At 40.7% G+C, this 22,555-nt stretch overlaps 1 protein-coding gene across 1 annotated transcript; it reads left to right on the top strand.

Annotated features, from left to right (window-relative positions):
• The first annotated feature begins 656 nt into the window (after positions 1–656).
• Positions 657–22,188, top strand: pvalb6 (parvalbumin 6). Its single transcript, XM_087810211.1, has 5 exons — positions 657–785; positions 21,293–21,362; positions 21,431–21,563; positions 21,635–21,744; positions 21,812–22,188. The coding sequence occupies exons 2-5, from the start codon at positions 21,302–21,304 to the stop codon at positions 21,835–21,837; spliced, it is 330 nt and encodes a 109-aa protein (XP_087666337.1). The 5' UTR covers positions 657–785; positions 21,293–21,301; the 3' UTR covers positions 21,838–22,188.
• The last annotated feature ends 367 nt before the right edge of the window (positions 22,189–22,555 follow it).

Genomic DNA, 22,555 nt, shown 5'->3' with positions numbered 1-22,555 from the left:
TTGAGTAAATGTTAAATGACTCTTTTAATAATTCCTATTTTCTGTCATCCAATGAAGACAATATGTTCATCCTGAGGCTGACAGTAATAATAATTTATTTAAACAATGGATCAATGATCTATGATTGTGTTTGATCAGTCGTCAATCTAAAATTATATTAATACAAATAAAGAGTAAAGATTTGTTCTGTACTGATGGTCCTATAAGGTGGAAACAAGGTTTCTTCACTGACAACTTGCATCAATCATTGTGACGAGCCGTCACTTTGCTCACGTGTAGTGTAGCCATCCCATCTAGACAGGGTGAGAGGCATGTCACAGGAAAGAATACTTACATGAAGGAGAAGCCCACTAACCGCCCGCTCGCTCTTTAGCCAGGGTTTCTGGCGTGGGATTCAGACCCACAACTTTCTCACTGTGATGCCGCAGTACTTACCACTACTCCGCCGTTTCTCCTTCTGAACCTTCCATCCATCCTCTCCACAACTTTCCTCTCCTGCAATCCCCCCCCTCCCCGCCAACATCACACAATCCCCTCCTATCCCAACTCAGCACCCCTCCCTCGCCCTCCCTCTCTCCCACCCTCCCTCCTTCTCCCCTTCAGCTCACCTCCAGCCAGCCCGAGCACCCTTCTTCTTCTCCTCCTGGATCGCAGACTGTCCACTTTCTCTCTCTCTCTCTCTTTCTCTCTTTCTTCTTTCATCTTCTCCTCTCATCTGTGTCCGGGTCTGTCCTTCACCGCAGCTCGCCGGCGCAACACTCTTCCTCCAACTGTCACAACTGCAGGTAGGACTTTGACTGTCTTGTCAGAGAGGGGTTTCAAACAGGAATGTGAGGGGATGTTGGTTTGTGTTTGAAGGGATTTAAAGTAGTAATTTAAAAACAAAATCAAATTCTTGTGGATGTTTTTGAGTCATGTCGGTGTCAAAATACCTGCACACCGCCGCCTCCTCTCAGTCCCATTCACAAACTGGACCCACTGGACAGTGATTGGTTCTCCCGAGCGTTGTGTTGATGTATGTGTGTGTGTGTGAGACAGTGGGATGAACGAGGCTCCGGCGGAAGGGGAGAACGACTGTGATGCACAAGTGATGCTTGAGAGAGAAATCTTGAATGAAACTGCAGTTGTGGGTGTTCGTGGGTTAATGGATTAAACAGACCATAATAGACGCTCCCAGGGCTGCTGTGTGCTGATATGGACAGGCCAGTGTATTGCTGCAGTGTGACAATGCTGGATGAAACGACGAACAGATGCGGGCACAGATGGACAACAGAATTCAACGAGTTTTTTCCATTAGTCTTATCACCTCCCAACCCTCCAAAATAAATGCATGTCCACAAATGAAAATCCCTCGTGAAGGGCATTTATCGTTTAAGTTTTTTGTGTTGCGCTGCGACTGCTTTCAAGCCATATAAAACTGGAGGGAATAAAACACATTTACAAGTCTTCTTCTGATCCATGATTCTGCCTCTAACATTAAACTCAGATTAATGTGTCCTCTGTTGGTAAAAAAAATATATATATATATAAGAATCTTTGGTAGGCATAATAGCCGTCTGACAAAGATATATACATGGGTTTTTTTAATAGAAGGTCTCAATTTAAAAAAAATATATTTTCCGTTTTCTTCCAGCTATTATCCAAGTGGGTCGAAAGCGAGTCAACTGGACTGTGTAGAGTTCTAGGAAGCAATTCATCTCTCACCCGAGAAGCTTTTTCAATTGCAATTCAATCTCAATTGAAAAAGCCTCTCGAATAGGATGAGGTGAATCATCTTCCTAGAAGTCTGCACAGTCCAGTTGACTCGAACCACTTGGATAACCATGACCTGGATGAATGAGATGGACGGATGGATTCCATTCCAGAGTGTTTCTGTTTGTTATACAGTAGCTATGGTGTCCTACACACGTGAGAAATCTAATTATTTCTATTTGTTTTTTTAGAATCTTGCACAATTTCTATATTTGTTTCCATGTGAATATTGAAATAGTTTTAAGAAATCCACAAACCTCTATATTTTATTACAAAGTCATTAAAAAAATGAAATAAATGGATTTTTTATTTTAAAGGTTCAAATGAGCAGCACTGAATTGCCTTCCTGTTAGATCTTCTGCTTTCTATGTTACACCATCTCAATCACCTGTTTAGAAAAAGTTAAACACAAACACAGATTTGTAAAAACTGGAAGTGAAATATCCTGTTAGAAACCCTCAACAAAAATGCAGTATTATTGCAGGGCTATCAATTGCTTTTGATAGCTGATGACTTAATAGGAACTTCCCAGGGTCTTGGACCTGATGTGCACCTGCAAAGACATTATACGCACAAAACATCAACGGCCCTTTAACACGTTTGAAGAAAAAACATGATTATGTGTGCCTCAGGGTTGTGAGAGACTCCCCAATTTAATAAAGTATAAACCATAAAAGCGATAAGAGAGCGGAAGATGTTCATCTTTTCTGCATCTCCTCCCAGCATCCTCGCCTTCAGCCAATCGTACCTGCCTATAAACTTTATCGCCCTTCTCTCTGGTCCATGTAAGAGGTTAAAGAGTTGAGGTTTCTCTGGATAAGGTGGGCATCTAGCTACACAGTTGGAGCGGAATGTAAGTAAGTAAGTAAGTAATATTTATTTATATAGCGCTTTTCGAGACCAGGGTCACAAAGCGCTTAAACAATCAAAACAATACTCAAAAAAGTACATACTTTAAAGATCAAGATAATACTGAGAACAACACAGGAGTTCCAGAAATTCAAGGAAAAGCCTGAACAAATAGAAACGTCTTAAGATGTTTCTTAAAAGAGTCAGTAGACTCCATCAAGCGCAAAGAGAGAGGAAGATCGTTTAATGTCTGAGTAAAGGAAAGAGGCGACCACACTGGAGCTTCAGACAATAGTCATCAGTCGATTTCTGAGATCTCATGGTTCACTATAATCTTCGAAACTACACAGTACTTCCTGTGATCATCTCACTGAGACATTTGGGAAGCATTAAAGTATGTTTGACCTTTATTTAAGCGACGACATCGCAGCTCTCATCTACCTCTGACTCCCGACATGAACCTTCCTTTCCAGTCCTCCACGGCAGAACAAAGGTCACGTAGTTATGTGTTAAAAAAAACTCTTTAGAATTTCTGCAGGGACGTTCTTCTGCAGGGACGTGCGGCCAGGGGAGGCAGGTGAGGCAGTGCCTCACCTCTCAATGCACAATCCATCACAAACTGTGTTGATACATGCAATTGACGCACGCAGGTTTCAGTATCTCTGAAAGTCGCCAATATAATGCTCATAGATACGTTTATTTGCCTTGATTTTCCTTAGTCTAGCCAATCACAGAAGGCCTGTCGCAATATTAGCCACTCAGAAGCAACAAAAGGCCGAGTTTATCACGGAATGCATCGCAAAATATTAACCAATCAGAAGCAACAAAAGGAGGGTCTATCTATCATTACAGAATCACATGTATAACGCCTCGCATGGGATTCTCTTCGCTCTTGAGCCAAACTTTAATCTGTTGTCGCTAAACTTTGCGGTAACTTCCCCCAAAAGCCATTTAATAGGAGGAAATAAACGTTTTGCTTTCAAATTAAGGTCATTGAATCAGCTGCGTCTTCCTTGTAATCCTTTATTATCACGGCCATACTCTTTACGGTTGCACTGTTTAAATCCCCGTTTGCTAATCCTTATTAAATTATTCATTAGTTCATTCATTTCGTTCAATTGATTGTTTAAATAAATTAAGATTTTCAGACAATTAAAAGGTATAAGATAATAAAATATGGCAGGTTAAAGATTTTAAATATAGAATTTTAAAACGCAATATTTCAGGTATGACTCTTATGTCAATGTCAAAGATGACAGGTTTATGAAGCTATAAATCCATATTTATCCACAATTGAATACTGCCAATGATCTAGAGGATGTAGACTAACATCCCACAAAATATCACAACAGTTCAACATAGACTTGCTGATGAATTATTGATTAAATGATATGTATTAAAATTTTAAAATGTCATATGTGTGTGAAGAATGCTGATGAGATATGAAATAACCAGTAGCCAATTGAATAAGTTTCCCTTTTAGGTTCATATACTTGTAAATCTGACACTAAAGGAGTCAGTGCCTCACCAACCATGAACCTCACCACACGTCACTGTTCAGCTGATAAGTGTGTTAGCTGTCAGACATCAGAGAAGAGACTTATTCAAAAGTGAGGATCTTTTGCTAATGGTAGTGGCTAATACACTAAATTAGTTTCTTTCATGTGGTTTCTGGTGAGGAAGTTTGTCATCTGGACGGGACTGAGAGTAGAACAACGGCTTCAAGTTTGCAGATCCTGGACTTCTTGTAAAGATAATGGCCTTCTCCAAATGAGAAAAATACTTTTCATGTTTTATCTTCTTCTGAGATTCTTTCTTGAATTTTTAATTTCAAAAATCATGTCAGGCAGATGAGAGTGGCCATTGACGTGTGGTTCTTAGCGATCCTTTCTTCTCCCTTTCAAACTTATTAACCCCCGACCCCTGTCATTGTGCAAGATTCTTTTGTGAACCGCTTATTCCGCATGTGAGGACCAGTCCAAATGGTCAACTGAAACCCCTCAAATCTTTTCTCCAAATCGTTTGTTGTGTGTGACAAAGGACAATCAAACACCTGCTGGTGAGAAGACGGTATTGCAAGACGTTCACATTTTAGATGTGAAAAACACTTTGATCTTGTAATAAATTATGATTTTTATTTATTAATATCTGTACGTTTGTGAAGGTTCTGATAGAAAATGTGTGTGTGTGTGTGTGTGTGAGCTGTTTACTTCACTAACAAGGAAATATGAGGCTGGCGTGAGCAGACATATTGGGTTAGCGCTCTGAACCTGGCAGAATGGAAGCCAAGCATGATTCTGCTCAGCAGAGCACAGCTGGGCCTTTTGAGCAAAGACATTCCTACAGACTGGAGCAGGATATGAAGGTGGTGTCAGGTGTGGAACAGCCCGATGACATGCACGAGTTTCTGCTCAGGGGTTTTGTGCGTGTGTCCGTTGTGATTCGTCACCGAAGCGTAACACATTTATCTTGATTCAAACCACCTCAGACGCTGGTGTTCAACTCAGAGAGGCAAAAAAAAACTCACCAGGGGCAGATGAGGATGACGGTGAAGATCAAATGTTCCTCAGCGAAGTTAGCGACATGATAAGACTTTTTTAAATGAGGTCATGAGTGCGTTTGTGGAATATTAAGCTTTGGGGAGTGGAATCACCTCATCATAAATTGTTGAGCTTATGTTTGAGTGCATAAAACAGTTCTGTACAAATTTACACATACCCTGAGGGGACTGAAGAGCTAACTCTCTCTGTAAGCGCCGCACAGGAAGAAGCCAGTTGAGGTGAACCTGTGTCTTCCTGTTCTCCCTTGTGCTGGCACAGACGGACATAAGTGATTTCATGTGCTTAAATGTCTCTGCAAGGGAACAAGGCAGGTTAAACTCCAGCACCTCCTGGCTAGCTTGGACATACAGTAGGTAGATAATAGGCACATGTATCGAAGGACCCACAAATCCACATTTGTATACAACTTGGAGACACTGGAATGTAGATTCATGTGAGGAGGAAATCAGAGTTCAAATGGTGAAGGTGGGCAATGTACATTTATAAATAATTATTTATGTTTCAAGAGGGGCTGGTTTTAAGTTGAATACCTTGTTTTAAAAATAAATATGAAGAAGTGATTTCAATGAAAGTTCATACATTTTTACAATAACTCATTTTCAAGGGAATAAACATGTGTGCCGAGAAACACCAAAGTGATTCTGATGCAAGTTATTATAACAAATATTTGTATCCATGAACAAATTCAATAAAAACGACACAACAAACAAACGACTGAAACAAAATAAAACAAATTTGAGCAGACACTTGATACTCCCTTAATCCACAACTTTATCCGCATATTCTCTGTCCTCTCCTAACATTTATAACTCCTTTTATCTTCTTCAACCGGCCTCAGCCCTGAATTAGTGTCTATTTCTCCAGCGACGCTCCTGGAGGCAGCAGCTCCATCAAGCTGCAGCACAGATCATGATGAGATAAGAGAGCTGGTGGATTCTCAACAAAAAGCCATTTTCAGATGCAATTAAAAGGCAGACCCAGCCCTCCGGCTCTGTCCGATGATTCCACGCTTTTCTTTTTTCTTTTTAATTAATAAGCGCTACTGAGATTATGGAAAGAATTTTGGGAGCAACAGAAACAAAAGAGAATGACTTTGATTGTTTAAACTCTCATTGTGAGTGATTCAAAAAATGATCATGAAAGCAGCGTGAAGAAGCTGTTTTGAAAAAATGTCTAATCAAGTTGCTAACCTCAAGTTAGATACATTCATTCCTTTTTTTTCTTTACCGCTTGATCCCGAAAGAGGGTCACGGGGGGGGGCTAAGCCTATCCCAGTTTTCACACACACACTAATACCTACACAACGATTTCCCCAAGTTCCCACAGGAAAATTTGAGTCGTCCATAGACAGACCCTTGTGGTGTCCCATTTTTGATAATTAAAAAAAAGGGATGATCAAAAATCCAGGTGACGCATATACTGTCTCAACGACTGACTGTTCCGACCTCTTTGACAACCTTCCTCACAGGCTTGGTTGGGGAACTCTCCCGACTCTTTAAGAGTAAAAACAGACGTGATTTAATGAGTTCCTGAAGTCAGCACTAAGTTTAGACGGTGGCACAGAGGTCAGCCCGGCACTTAGCGTGAACCCACTTCCAATTAGAGAACCCTGACCTCTGAAATAGCATCATTAGCTGCCCCGTGGTCAGTCGGGACAGAGTGAGGCTGAAAATGATGCAAAAGCTTCAGTTCAGAGTCTTGGGGGTTTTAGTGAAATTAAAAAGGTTGATGATGTGACCTAATTTGACAGAGCCACTTAAGGAGGGCGGCCCTGGAGAACTTGTGTATATATAGAGAGTTCATTTTTAGTTAATAATGCTCAAGAGGTTGAACGTTCACTTCATCTCATAGTGTTGGTGACATCACATGGATTTACAGTAATAAGGTCTTCATCAGCATCAATTTTTGCCTGAAGCAGGTTTTCTTTCTATCTGCAGGTTTTTTAAAGATGCTTGCATTGAGAATCCTTAATGTAATATATCAGCTAACACAGACTCTTCAACCTTTCCTTCAGGATCCTGTCGGCAACTTTAATGTCTGTCCCAGTGATTCCATAACTTTTGATTCAGGCATTTTTCATGCTGAAAAAACAGCTTCAGGAGCTGGTTTCTAGACATCTTCACTGAGTTAGTCAGAGACAAAGCTGACATCTGCGTATCAATCAAAGGACGATTCAGTATTTTATGAGACAGGCGGCAACCCCCTGGTCTTTTCTTCTTATACCTAGTAGTTTGTTGTTTTAACTTCTTTGATGGTTTGTCATTTTTTTCTTTCTCCTACACTTGTTATTACACTATTCCCCACTCGAGGAACTTACACTGTCTTTATGCATTATCTTATGTAGGATATTGTGTGTGTATATATATAATAATATATATATATATATATATAAACGCAGCAAAGAGTTCACTTAGAGGGAGCTAGACAAGAAAACGTGTTTGAAAACTAGAAAAAATAAAAAGAAAGTTTGAGAGGCTGTTATTTGTGAGTCCAATAGATCAAGTTGTCAGTATTATTCATGTCATCTTCTGACCATGTGATGAAGATTTTACTCAACCATCAACTCAAGATAAACCCAGGCGACATGCGTTTGTGTTGGCATTTATAAGTGTGTGAAGAATAAAATGGCTGTGGCATTAAACCGTCAACTCTCCACTGGAACATTCAAACAAACCTGTGAATTGACTGACAGCTCATGGTGACACTAGTTTTGAAGAATATCCATCATTCCTCATTCATGTCAAAACTCATATCTTGGAAACGATTCCAAGTTTTTTTAATTTTTTTTATTGCTCCTGCTTACTTTTCCCTTCCTCCCGTTGACCTTCCTTCCCTCGGCACATTTAATTTAATCCACAATCCATATCCTATCACCCCTCGATCACTCTTCTGCGCCTCAATATTATTACCGCCTCCTCACTGATGTTTATTCCCCACATAAAACCAACTGATTTATATCAGATTAAGTTGAACTCCGGTGAGGGTAAAGTCGGATTTGGCAAGTGGAGGAAACTTAAGATGTTGTTGCAGTGAGGCAGGAATAATAATCAGTCACCAAATCCCAACATGATTTGTATTCAACATGGAGGCTCGGCGTGCTTCGGTCAGCTCACACTTACTGTTGTTTCAGGAGCGTCATTCTCCAGAAGGTCCTGTGGACAGTCGCTGGTGTGAGTGAAGCTCTTCATCAGTTCAGTTATGGTAGTTGAGTGAGTGGTTTAATGTGATAATTAGTGGCTCCAGTCGAGCTCTGAGCTGTCAATCATCACAACATTATTCAATGCTGGAAACTGATATTGTTAATTTATCCAGTAATCCTGCTTCAATCCATCACAACGACTTTAAGCTAAGATCACATGAATCTTCTTCTTGATGGGAGCTGATGAGAGGTTGATATTGTGCCGGGGAAGCTTTCAAACTCTGTGACAAACCTTTTTCAGCTCCTTGAATGTTAGTGTTTGTACAAGTGTGACGATCTGTGGTGTGTTCATCATCGCCAGCAGCCAATGTTCTGCCCCAGTAATTTGTGTGTGAATGAATGATGCACTTTAACGTGCTCTCTCCGAGCGTGGACATGTCCGCCACCCGTATTTCATCCTCGCTTTGAGAAGGCTGCTCTCAAACTCAAGGCCCCGCAGCGTGTCCCGGACACTGGTGACGGGTCAACGGCGACATGAGGAGCAATCGCCCGGATCCAAGTCTTTGTGCAGGAGCATAGAAGAGTGTGTCGCTGGCGATGTAACTGCGAGGTCAAAGACTCGCCTTGCTGCAAGTGAAAAGAGGCTTCAGCTGCTGCTGTGTCGGGCGTCACTGCCGGGCTGGGTAGATGTGGAACAACAAGAGCATTCTGGTGCAGTTTCACGTCCACACTGGACCGAGAGAGCGATTCTCTTCCATGTGAGCGCACACATACACGGACACACCAGCGCCTCAGACTCACGTTAATGGGCAGCAGCTCCTTCAAGGCTTCATTAGCCATCCACAAAGAATTATATTTAGAACACGCCCCGCGGGCGCTTGGGGGTCGATACATGGAGCCCTGTTTGATCAAATGAGAGGAATGATGCTTCTGATGTAAAGAGCTGGTTGTTACTTAACACCACATTAAGTCTGTGAGACTCGACTATCTCTGTCCATCACTGTGGAGAAACTGATCACCGGATCAAACAGCAAGTCAGTTCAGCTTTCCCTCCAGAGCCAACAACCCAAGGAAGACAACATCACTTTACACGAATGTAATTTGAAGAATCCAAAATCTGAAAGAATAGATTTGGATGGATTATCAGCCGTATCATTGCTGAAAGGATGTCAAATACTTGAAATCATTATTCAATAAAATGTCTTGGTTTACAGTTCATTAAAATTGGACATACTTGAGTCTTTGGGGGAAAGTGCTAAAATTCTGTTGCTTAGTTTGTCATACAAATGGTTTAAATCTTTACATCATTTGGTATATTTAACAAGGTCTGCTGTCCCCAATGTGCCCCCTTTTCCTTCGATCAAGTTACCGCCATGCTCCAGGGCAACTAATGTGTAAAAAAACTGTCTCTTTTGAGTGAAGCCCATTTTTACATCATAATGGATTACGCTCTCGTAACCTCTCTTTCGCCAAGAAATACCAAACATCGACAAAATGATGAATTACTGCATATTGGAGAAGAACTTCAACATTGGAAACATGTGAGTAATTCAGGAGAGCTGGAGTTTCACATTAGCTGCTCCTTAAACCCTCACTGAAAGGTCAGTAGTTAAGTTGGTCCTTGTTCTATGTTGGTTCCAACACCGGGTAGGACAATTATTTAAACCCTGCTTCAAGCTAACAGCTAGCATCTCTGCTGGCTGATTAATAAAGGTGACAACTCACGTCAAGCATGTGACCACAAATACTGTTCCGCAGGCCCTATTTGGCCCACTAGTATTCGACCAGTGTCTTCATTGAAGACCTCTCATTTTTCTTTTGTGTACGTTATTATCTCCTAACCAGAGAGTTGGTCATTGTCTCCAAGGTCAAGCTCACTTTCACAAGAAACAAGGAGTGTGATCTTCCTCCGACACCTGTCTTTACATCCAGCCCCCCCCCTACACACACACACACACACACACACACCTCCCCTCAAAGACCTTCTTTTCTCACCTCAGAGACGAGGCAGAATACAAATCACGCCAACTCCGTTATTTGTCTTCTCCTGCAGGGCTGCAGGCCGGAGGAAATTGCGAAGCAGCAGTGAAAGAGTCTGAGCGATCGAAGAGAAGCAACAATGAGGCAGTAAAGCTGCTCGGCTGACAAAAAGACGAGGGATAAAGAGCTTGAGATGAGACACAATGAGTCGTCCAATACTGGAGATGAATGAGGGAGAGAAGTGGAAGTGAAGTGGTGAAAAATAGAAGGCATGATCGGTGACAGATCATAAGTGGAGACCTGGTTCTTTATGTTGTTCCTGTTCGCTTTATCTCCGTCTTCGGTTTTTCTTTTGCTCCGACTCCTCCCATCGTGGACGTGCCTTCATCCAGAAAAATGTGTGAGTAGAATTCACGAGGTGTTGCTCACGAGGTTGTTAAAAGAAAAGGAACATAAAGCTTCAGAATGAGAAGCTGCAATGAATGTCCAGATTAAAAGAATTCCTAACATTGACTTAAAACTGTAAGTGAGACATTTGAGCTCTAATAACAGAGAATAAACTTCAACGGCTGCAGTTCATTATGGGAGCAAATATAATTTGATTTGTGACCAGATGTCTGACATGCGTTTGTATTAGGTATAGTTATAATTTAGTTTAATAATTTTAGAAGACATTATTATTATTATTATTTTTATCTCATTCAATTTCATTTTTGTGTCAATTTAGGTTGTGAAATTAAATGTTTACATATGAAATGTATACATATACTGTATATATATATATATATATATATATACAACTTCAACATTATCTTAAAATCAAGTGAAGGGGGTGAGCAACAATTAGGCGAGCCTCTTAAAGAGAGTTTGTATTGTGAGTACAAAAAAAAGTGCTGCGTCATCATACTTGCTACATTAAATTCACCTGCACGACTGTGCGGCTTCCAACAGGACAGCAAATTGTTTGGGGCTGATCTGATATTTGCTCTCACTTCCTGTCAAGGACAAGGCTTTCAGGAGACTTAAGTGACGTCAACAACGCTTCCACAAGGTTGTCTTGTGTCCCTGACGGACAGACGAGTCTATGAGTTTATTTACTGGTGACACATCTGAAAGGAGTGAATGTGTTAAACTTGAAACTTGAAAATGAAATGATGTGCTTCACCTGACTAGCTTATCATCTTATTTCTTAGACAGTACTGGCTGTATTATTATTATTTTTGTTTTATATATGTTTATTTATTTAACAACTAGTTTGACTTGAACTGCTATTTTAACTGAACTGATTCACCACGTTTTCATCTATTGACCCTAAGAAGCTGCGTCAGATTTAATTTAAGGTTTTTTAATAAAAACTGGTTGTGAATATATGAACTTAATAACTTCTCCTTGACAGCAAGTCCAGAGTGCACAGACCCTTCTATAACAGCTCTGAATATGACGTGTCTATACTGTCATGACAACATCACACCAGAAGTTTTTGATCATATAATTAATGTGCTAAAGTATAACTCAACTAGTGAAAAATATTTCCATAGCTGGTATTGTGTGTCTATTGTTCCATCGTTTTTTTAATGTTTACCCTGAAGACTAAGAGGAGCAGTAAAGATTTAGTGTTAAAGTGCATTAGCCCGGTCACATGATAGAGATAGACAAAGGTCAAGTGTGGTCAAATTGTTGCAGATGTTCCTTATTTATAATGTAGTCATTAGCTCTCCAGAACAACAAATAGTATTGAATAATTAGGTTTGCTTTGCACCGTAGTCATTTAAAATGGACAACGATTTTGAGAATTTAGGATGAACTATCACTTAACCACTGATCTTCAGCTGGCAAGAGTATGTCCCAAACATTCATTTACTTCACAACAAGATTCTGTTGTGCTCTCCCTCCTGAACAAGCCATGTCTCTCCTTTTTCTACTTCTCTGTCCCCTTGTCTCTCTTTCACTCCTGCTCCTTCTCCCTCTCATCTCTCATGTCAGCTTCTGTTCGCCGTGGCAACATATTGACATTCAACAACTGAACAAGTAAAAACATGTCCCTCCCTGATGCTGAGTGTGTGAGTGTGTTGTGTGAATGTGAAACGTTTATTGAATCTATGAGAGAAGCTTCAGGAGGAGTTCTAGAGATTATTTTTCATTTAATTTCTTGTTTGCTTTCCTCTTGAGAAAACACAGCAGTGGCCTGTAGCGGTGCTTCATAACAAATCCAACACAACACACACTTGACTTTCACACACTCCTCTGAGCCTCAATGTGATCAGCTGCGGTGGAAGCTTTGATCGGTAAGAGTTATTTCTCTGTTTACATCACAAACCTGTTCGCCCTATTAACTCAATGCACTAGAATTCATCATGAGCAATAAACTAGTTGTCGTCTTTTGTCAGAAAGTCAATGATTAGAGACTTGAGTTTACAATTTGAAACTAATCAGTGCTGCTTTAAGTCATTTCCTCAGTTTGTCAAAGTTACGTGCAAAACATCCAAAAACTAATTTCTAACTTAATTATTTCTAGACTCAGCAGCACCTCAAATCCGATACAGCTCCACAGACTTTGTTAACAGTGTTACAAGTCATTTAGACATGTTAGCTTTGCATGTAACTTCTTGTATTATTCTGCACTAGTTAGCATGTAGGCAATACAAATGATCTTGAATCCTAGGAAAGCCTAGTAAAGACAGATAATAATATTAATACGATGAACGTGTCACGCTCTTACGTCACATTGACGGAGCAACAGTCCCATATAGAGATGTGATGTAACCACTCCTCGTGGCGGCTAATTAAAAAGCATCTTGTTAATCCACATGAACAGTATGAGGTCAGAGGAAAGACAGAATAAGTGGTAAGTTGTGAGCAGCGGGGCGGCAGGAGCAGAGGTGAGGTGAGAACTGCTTGTGACAAGTACCAGTGGAGCAGCGTGCAGGTGCATGTGTGCAGCAGGAGACCAGCAGGCTGTAGGGTTTCCCCCAAGACCACCGAGTCCTGATTTCATCCGACGCAAGCTATGCATGAACGCGTGGCGACGTGAGCGGAGATGAAATTAAATCCTGCGGCAGTCGGATGCATTTTTCCTTTTTCCTCAGAGGATCCTTGAATAAGTTTCTTTTCTGCCTTCGTGACGGGAAATGATTTCTTTGATGGCTGCGAGCTTTCTTCACTTCTCTCTCATGATTTATGAACAAATTTGTGAAGAACATTTCTACTTTTGTTGTGTGCCTCTAGACACAGTCATGAGGAAAAACTCAGATGTTTCTTCACACCATTGATGGATATTAAAATCCACACTTTGCAAACCTGGCAACCCTTGAAACACCTGAACACTTTCCTTACTTGGAAGTGACAACTTCTCTGACAGTCAAACACACTTTTCTTCATGTACGTCCTTCACCTTGTGAGAGTCTTTTAAAGCCAATCTTGAGTTGATTCAGCCAAACAAGTGTTTTATTCCCGGGTTGAAGGAAGTGACATCATTAACCGTCGAGACGACTGACTGCTCTTTAATCTCACCATGATGCAGTGGTCGGTGTGCTTTTAATAATGCTGGCGCCTCAGAGGCACATGAAGCAGGATTGGATGGACCCACGTGTTCTTCCAGTGCATTAACTCGACTTAATGAACAAGTGACACACCTCTGTGTGACGGGTCGGACTTGTGAATGAGTCTTTCATTATAGCAGGTATTGATCGTGGATGCTCATTGTCCGTGCTGTTCAAACAGGCAGAAGATCCTCCTCTGAGCTCTTGACTAGATTTATCTGCATTGCGGCCAGTTTTCATGGCGGCTGCTATAATCTGTGTTAATGGAGCGCTCACTGAGGAATAGCTCCATAAACAGCACTTGTGCAGCATGACAGGGCCGATCTGTTGCCTGTTTCCACTCAAAATTAGTTTGTGATCATGCTGCTGGTGATGTGTGAGGAGTAGTAATCCACCAGATGTTTCTCAGTCTCTTCACACACGCTGGTCAGCACAGAATTACATTAAACAGGAAACTGCTGACGAAGCACATTTGAAAATAACGGCCAAATCCCAAGTTATTAAATGTCTTGTGGTAAACCTTAAATATGTAACTTTCCCTGGGCAAAACATTTCTACTTTTATAATCAGTGTGTGTGGGTTTGCGTGTATGTGTGAGTGTGTGTGTGTGTGTGTGTGTGTGTGTGTGTGTGTGTGTGTGTGTGTGTGTGTGTGTGTGTGTGTGTGAGAGAGAGAGAGAGTTTATGTACACGTGTTAATGAAAGTGTGTGTGGTTGTCTGTGTGTGTGCATTTGTGCGTGTGAGTGTGTGAGTTTGAGATTCTGTGAGTAAGTAAGTAAGTCCTTTATATTTATAGAGCACTTTTCCAGACCAGGGTCACAAAGCGCTTGAACAATAAAATATATACTAAGGTCAAGATAACACCAAGACAAACACAGTAGTTTCAGAAAATCAAGGAGTCAGTAGATCCATAAAACGCAAAGAGAGAGGAAGATCGTTCCAAAGCTTAGGAGCAACAGCCTGGAAGGATTTCTCTCCTCTGGTCCTGAACCGTGTGCGTGGAACCATCAGTAGATTCTGATCCACAGACCTCAGAGCCCGAGCTGGGGTGTAAGGCTGGATCAGATCAGTGATGTAAGGAGGAGCCTGACCATGAATAGCTCTGAAAGTAAGAACCAGAATTTTAAAGTTGATCCTGAAAGAAACTGGAAGCCAATGAAGAGTTTTCAGGATCGGAGAAATGTAAGTTCTTCTACTATAGTGGGTCAGAATTCTTGCTGCAGATTTTGTATTAACTTGCAGGCGAGACAGCTGCTTCTTGTTAAGACATGAAAACAAACTGTTGTTGTAGTCCAGACGAGAAGATACAAACGCATGGATTACAAGCTCCAGATCATATTCCGACAACATTTTCCTAACTTTAGAGATTTTTCTCAGTTGAAGGAAACAGTTTCTGGTCAGTTTTCTGCAGTGTTGAACTAGAGACATGTCTTTGTCAAATACAACACCCAGGTTTCTCAGGCTCAGTTTGACAGACTGATCTAAGTCACCCAAGTACTGACTCAACCCTGGAACCTTATCATCAGGAGCAATAACCAGAGTTTCAGTTTTGTCCACATTTAGCTGTAGAGTGTTTTCACTCAGCCATTGTTTGATTTCTAGCAAACACTTTACTAAGCTGTTCAGCCTCTGTGGCACAGTTGGATCAAATGAGCAGTAGAGCTGGATGTCATCAGCAAAAATGTGGTAAGAAAAATCAGGAAATCTCTGAATGATTTCACTCAGGGGAATGAAGTATATCAAAAATAGGACCCAGAACAGACCCTTGAGGGACTCCACACAACAGATCTGCTGATTCAGACCTCATTTGATTGGCAGATTCACTGAAACTGCGCCCAGAAAGGTAAGATGAGAACCATTCTAACACAGACCAAGACAATCCCACTTCATTCCCACTTCATCCCTCAGTCTTCTCAGCAGGATCTGGTCATCAACTGTGTCAAAGGCTGAGGACAGATCCAAGAGAACCAGAACAGTGTGTCTGTGTGAGTGCATGCTTGAGTATGTTTGTGTGAGTTCATCTGTGTTTGTGAGTGTGTAAAGGTGTGTGTGAGTGTGTATGCGTTAGTGTGTGTGAGTGTGCGTCTGTGTGTTTTATGTATTAATATTTGTAAGTGTTTTTAATCTTACTGTAAATATGAATTTGTCATTTTTACATGAAAAATGTGTCCACTCCTGTAATGTGTAGAATCAGCATTGAAAATATTTAATTCAAATTCTGGCTCTTCTAAGAAAGAGTTTCTTTATGTAAGTAACACAACTTTAATGCAAAGTTGTCGTAACCAGTGTCAACTCATAGAAGAAATGAAGATGCTACACTCATAAGTGGGAAAACGTAAATCTGAACCTTGTACTAAGAGTCTACCGAGCCCAGAACATCCCACCCATGCATTGATGCCCGACATTCAATCTGTGTGTGTCGCCCTCCTGCTCCGCAATCAAACCATCATGTTATCTTGTCCTCATGTCACCCCAGTGTCTGTTCAGACAAGTCCATCCGTCTCTGTCGTCTCAGCTCATCGGTGTCCCTGACAAAGTCGTATCCAGGCGGCCCTGCAGCGAGTCAAGTTCCTCTGCATCTATGTGAGCCCAGTGTCTCCTCTCACTCACTCCTGCTGCTCCACAGCTTTGATTTCACCCTCAGCACTTCTGGACAGAAAAACAAACAGTCTCTCCTCATCAAACACGCAGAAGCAGGGATTGAATTTCTATTAATAAGTGATATCATTTCTCCGCCGCCCGGACTCATGTCGTCTGTGTTTGTCCACAGTAAATATGCTGCTTTGTAGATGACAAGATGACAGTCATTGTCCATCTTCTCTTTCCTCATCATCCTTTTTTTCAACACAAAAAGATGATATATTTAACAGGCATTGTTCTCATGAGATCAAGTCAGTCATTATTTAAAGAACCTTTACTTTTCAAAAATTATTAGACAACATTTAACTTCCAACCATTCATGCTCCTTGAACTGTATTTTCTGACAAACCAATCTAATTCTTCCTTATTTATCAAATAAAATAATCTATATCCTCAAACCTGCTCCTTGCTGTCACCACAGATCCCACCGTCATCCACAAACATGTCCATGGTCTCTTCTGTAACAGCACTCATTTCTCCTTCAACACAAAATAATGTTTGTAATCTCTCTTCAAAAACAAAACAAAAAAATAAACATTTCTAAGTTAAAAGTTAAAATAAATTCAAATATGATGATGAGGCACAAACTCCACAAAGTGCTGCCCTAGTAGATTCCAGCCAAATATGAGCCATAATACTTTATGAGGAGAGTGATGGGGGAGATTCACTCCAAGGTCGGCCATCATTATAATGCCAGACACGTTACTTTTTAACATATTTTTTAGGAAAGTAAGGACACTTGGGGCGTTGATGAGTGCCTCACCCTCAATGCGCAATCCATCACAAACTGTGTTAATACATGCAATTGACGAGCGCCGGTTTCCGTATCTTTGAATGTTGAATATATTGCTCACAGATACGTTTATTTGCCTTCATTTTCCACAGTCTGGATGATTTCTTTAACCATTAAAGTTTAACATTCGTAAGGGTCTTATTTAGTTTCGCTGATCAGAAATACAACAGTAGTGAAAATGCAAGTTGGAGGCACACACTAATGAGCCTCATCAAACTATGTCACATCTCCATTGAGGCGGAGAGACATTTAAAACTAAAGTAAATAAGGTGGACTTTTAGAACAAAGTAATGGAGGTTTGTTTGGTGAAGGGAAGGCGGATGGATATCTACAGATAAAATTAAGACCAGAAACGGTTTAAATTTCAATCGTATAAAAAAGAGATAAGACTTAGTAAAATACAATAGAATATTCAAAAACTACATTTATCCAGTAGCCAATTGAATATGTAACCCTTTTGGGTTAATATACTTAAATCTGACACTAAAGGAGTCAGAGCCTCACCAACCATGAACCTCACCGCACGTAAATAAATGTACCGTACATTTGAGAACCACATCTGTGTGAAGCTTCTTAAGATAGCTTTCAGATCTTGACCATTCTTGAGCAAACTCCACTTAACTATCTATCTTCGTCACGCTAAACATTTTTCCAACAGACAGAGTCAATTAGGTTGTCTATGAAAGGTACTAGTCACTGCACACTTCAGTGACCAAACCCACAGTTTTCACTTACTTTTACTTCCAGAATCGTACTCCTACATTTACACTATTAAGCACGTTTTAATTATCAATATTGATATATTGTACAGCAGCAAAACTCTATTATATTTTCCACGACAATGTCAGGTATTCTAGGTATCAGGAAATGGGTCCATGTTCCTACATGTCAGGATTGATCCACAGTTTTCTAAATGTTATGTTAACTCATTTTTTCAATATTAACTAGTGCAGTACACACAGAAGAACAGATGTGGGCGTTATAACTTGAAAATGATGACGTTTCTGACAGCTAACAATAATTGTTTGTATCACATTTCCTAAAAAAAACCCAAACATAAACATGTTTATTATATATAGTGATGAGCCTGTAAAATAATAAAATAGGGAATAACTTGATAAGATTATGGGATGTGGTGGTGAGAATGATGATGAATAGAGTAAGTCTGCATCACAACACCTTAAAACAGCTGATGAAGTCTGGGTCTGCTTCTTCCACCGGGTGGGAACTACAGTATTGAAGATATCTCACTGAGGGGAGGAGTGATCCTGCGGGTGAATGATGTGTGGTTCGACAGGTGTACAGGGTCGAGGCATAGATATTAAAGTTGAATGTCTAATATTAAAATGAGAGTTGCACACCTCCAAAGCAATAACAACTAAACCATTGTGCAGAAGAGTGATGGGAATTACTTTTTACTTTTAGAACGACTGTGAAAGTTTGTGAGGTCACTTTTAAATTAAACATGATCACACCTGAACGACACACACACAATAAAAATAGAATCAAATGTCCTATGTCGTACACCTGTTAGATATTTACATCCAGCGCAATGTGACTCTAGGTTTGAAGCAAATGCTCTCCAATCAGTTCAAGAACATACAGACGTTTTTCATGACTTGAAATCAGTCACAAATATACGCACTCGCACAAACACATACACACACAGATGCACAAACATACAAACACCCATACGCAGACACAAACAAACATAAGAACACAGACACACAAACATGCATACATGCACAAACACACATATACACAAGAAACCAAACACATACACACACATATTCACAAACACACATATGCACACTTTAATGCACAAACAAATATACGCACACATGGACATGCACAAATAGGCACATGCAATATGCCAGTAAGAACACATGCACAAACAAACATCTGCACACACACACACACACACACATATTCAAAAACAAATATACGTCAACACAGACATGCACAAACAGACAGATACACACAGACAAATGCACACACAAACAGAAACAAGCACACACCGACATACATGCACTCCCATTAACCTACAAGAGCACATATGAACAAAATCATTTGGACACAATGAGATGTTAATGTCTTCATGTAAAACAGAAGCTGAGCCAGTAGATACAAACAGCTGTTACTATGACCTCAATGAGCTCAATTACTCTGAGAAACGTTGTTCATTTCCTGTTCCACGAATGACACTCTACTGTCACTGTTGTGTACTTGTACCTCCAATCCTGCGTGTGCTTCACCACACAGCATTATCTGGCCACAACGTTATTAAACCACACGGCCGTTATCGACTTTTCCCAGGACTTCTTGACAGCCTCTTTCTTCATTGCACGGATGTAAATGTAATATCACTGGAGCTCTCATGACCTGGTCTTTCGAGTCAATCCTCACCGGTGACTTTGTAGAGTCTCAGTGGCAGGAGAGCATCCGAATTATCTCGCTCAGTCAATCTCATCCTCCTCAATCTCACATTAAATTGTTTCTTCTCTCCACGGAGCGGTCCGTGCTAAAGGTCAGAGAGTGGGGCGGTGCTTTCATAAGGCGCAAAATTGGATGTGTGGCCACACAAGTTAAGCACTGCTCCCTATTGATCCGCCTGCTGCTGCGGAATGTTCCGGAGCAGATAACAGTGTTCAGCCCGGGAGCTCGTTCGTCACTGAACCTCAGCGGGACGCCAGAGAAAAACTCAAATGTCTGAGCAAACGTTTAAACGTCCCAAACTTAATTCCTCAAGCATATGTCAATTGAACTGGTCGATGATTTCACTCAAAATGTTCAAGTCGAGACCCTTTGTCAATGACTTTATATATTAAACCGAATCCGAATCCGGCCCGCCAAGTCTTTTTATAAGGTCCGTCGGGTGGTTGGCTCAAGGTGAATGTATATTATTGTTAATTAATATATTTGTATTCCTATAAATATGATCTGATCTTAAATATGTGTTTAAAATAAGATCAAGAATAGAGAGTATGGGTGTCAACAATCCGAATACAAATGGAGTTTGTTTGTAGAAGAAGACCAGAGACAGAGATCATTAAAATACATGGAACCTCAAAATCACCGTGTGTGACTTAGTTTGAAAAACCTCCCAATTAAACACAACTTGGATTTAAGTTGCAAATAAAAGGGAGTTGTGTATGGTCCACATACCTCACAATCATTTCACTCTCAATAGTCCCATAGTCCACTAGAGTAGTAGACATGAAGTTTATAGTATTAAGTTAATATATTTAGGTGAAACTACAAACCTCTTGTTGTGTCACCAAGAGAACAAAACTATCATGTCGAACAGAAGAAGTCTTTGGTGGATCTGACATTGGTTTGTGCGGCATGACACAGTGACGGGTCAGGAGGCCTGATGCAGCCAAATACTGTAGCAAAGCTGATTCGTATTGGAAGCTCTGACCGTCTTTCACAGCTGAGAAGGACACCACTGGCCAGCACAGCACTCAGCGCTCTGCTGACGGAACACTGTGAGAAAGGTGAAGCTACAAGAGCAGCCAAACGAAAATGAAATAACTGATTTTTGTCCAGACCTAAAGTAAACTTTGGTCAGACTCAGCTGACATGCATTTTTCAGTCACGTGAAAAAAAAGTTTGATAAATTTTATTTCTCCGTCATTTGGTTTTCTGTATGTGGTCGCAGTAAAGAGTGTTGCTGTCCAGAATACAGGTCTTATAAATGTTTGACAAATGTTGTCAACACTTGAATGCCGGCAGCATCTGACACTGACAAAACCTTTGAGTTAAGATAGATAGACCAGAAGAAAAATGAACGAGAACAAGATTCTTACATCGTGTACCTGTCGACCTGAAGACACCTGTAACTGCCCACATGGGTCCTCTTCTTCTCCCTGAGTCATATCCTCACTCGTCACCTTCTCACATATCCTGGTCTCCAATTCTGTAGAGTCACCGGTGAAATATGAGAATGTGCCTGCGTTCTTTCTTGTGACCTTATTTTTAACCTTCTCCCCTCTTCCTCTCTCTCTCTCTCTGCTCCTGTCTTTTTCCTGTCCTTCAGTCAGCTACGATGGCAATGAGCGGAATTCTCAACGCTGATGACATCAAGAAAGCTCTGGATGCTTTTGCAGGTACAACAAGAGAGAAGATAGAGCCATGAGTGGTCAGGATTTATTTAAAAAGCGTCTCGTGTTCGCAGCGGCTGACTCTTTTGACCACAAGAAGTTCTTCGAGATGATCGGTCTGAAGGCCAAATCCAACGATGAGGTGAAGAAGGTCTTCACGGTGCTGGATGCCGACAACAGTGGCTACATCGAGGAGGAGGAGCTCAAGTGAGAAAGCCAACATCATGACATCACTTCTGTTCTGTAGGTTTCTACAGACTTGTCTCTTCCTCCTGCAGGTTTGTCCTGAAGGGCTTTGCTAAAAACGGCAGAGACCTGTCTGACAAAGAAACCAAATCTTTTTTAAAAGCCGCGGACAAGGACGGAGACGGAAAGATTGGAGTTGATGGTGAGTTCTTTCCTGTCCGAATGTGGTTTTGCGAATTGTTGCTGACGTGTTGATGTGTGTCTTACAGAGTTTGCCGCCCTTGTGAAAGAATAATTCCTGCTTCTGCATTAACACAGAAACAGCTTCTCCCTGAACACACACGCAGACACACACCCTCCTCCTCCATAGCTAAACATCTTCCTAATTTCTCCTTTTTATAATATTAAAGTCAGTGTATAAAAATGCAAGATGCCTGCAGGAACAAAGTAGAAAATTAGCAGAGAGATCACAACTTTCTTTTGCTTTCAAGTATCACTTTCTTCTCCTTTAATTCAGTTCTGAAAGTGTCTCCCTTTCCCGCCTTCCACCTCTTCTCCATCTCTCTTTAATGAGCTGTTGTGAAACACACCAAAAGACGTACGAGGTCCAGCTGTGACAGAAGTAAATAAAAAGTTGAACCACAAAGCCTGAAAAACCCGACTCTGCTTGTGTGTTGTCTTTACTTTGAAGTGAACGTTAACATTGATTTTACGCTTCTTTCATCTCTTGTTAACAACACTTTCTGAATGAAAATGACTTCCACCCGGTGACAAAGTAACGTTCATTTAGCATCATCATGAACCTTCAACCTGAAATCAGTGTTAGAGTTATGATGTGAAAAGCATGTTAAATATTCACAACTAGACATCATTTCATTTGTTGTTATCAACTAAAAAAGTAAATGAATTTTACTTATATAGGGCTTTTGTATGCTTATTCAGCAGCCAAAGTTACGCATTCCCCCCATTCACACACACAATCACACAGTGATGGGAGTAGGCTGAAAACAAAG

The sequence above is a fragment of the Callionymus lyra genome, chromosome 15, assembly GCF_982586985.1.
Source record: "Callionymus lyra chromosome 15, fCalLyr1.hap1.1, whole genome shotgun sequence".
Taxonomy (NCBI): domain Eukaryota; kingdom Metazoa; phylum Chordata; class Actinopteri; order Syngnathiformes; family Callionymidae; genus Callionymus; species Callionymus lyra.
The sequence above is the reverse complement of the archived record's forward strand: the minus strand, read 5'-3'. Positions and strand labels throughout refer to the sequence as shown.

What these genes read in the sequence shown, in the direction of transcription:
- pvalb6 (XM_087810211.1), top strand. Translation starts at nt 21,302, where the DNA reads ATGGCAATGAGCGGAATTCTCAACGCTGATGACATCAAGAAAGCTCTG. An exon ending in AGCTCTGGATGCTTTTGCAG is followed by an intron (nt 21,363 to 21,430) that starts GTACAACAAGAG and finishes TCGTGTTCGCAG; the next exon opens with CGGCTGACTCTTTTGACCAC. An exon ending in CGGAAAGATTGGAGTTGATG is followed by an intron (nt 21,745 to 21,811) that starts GTGAGTTCTTTC and finishes TGTGTCTTACAG; the next exon opens with AGTTTGCCGCCCTTGTGAAA.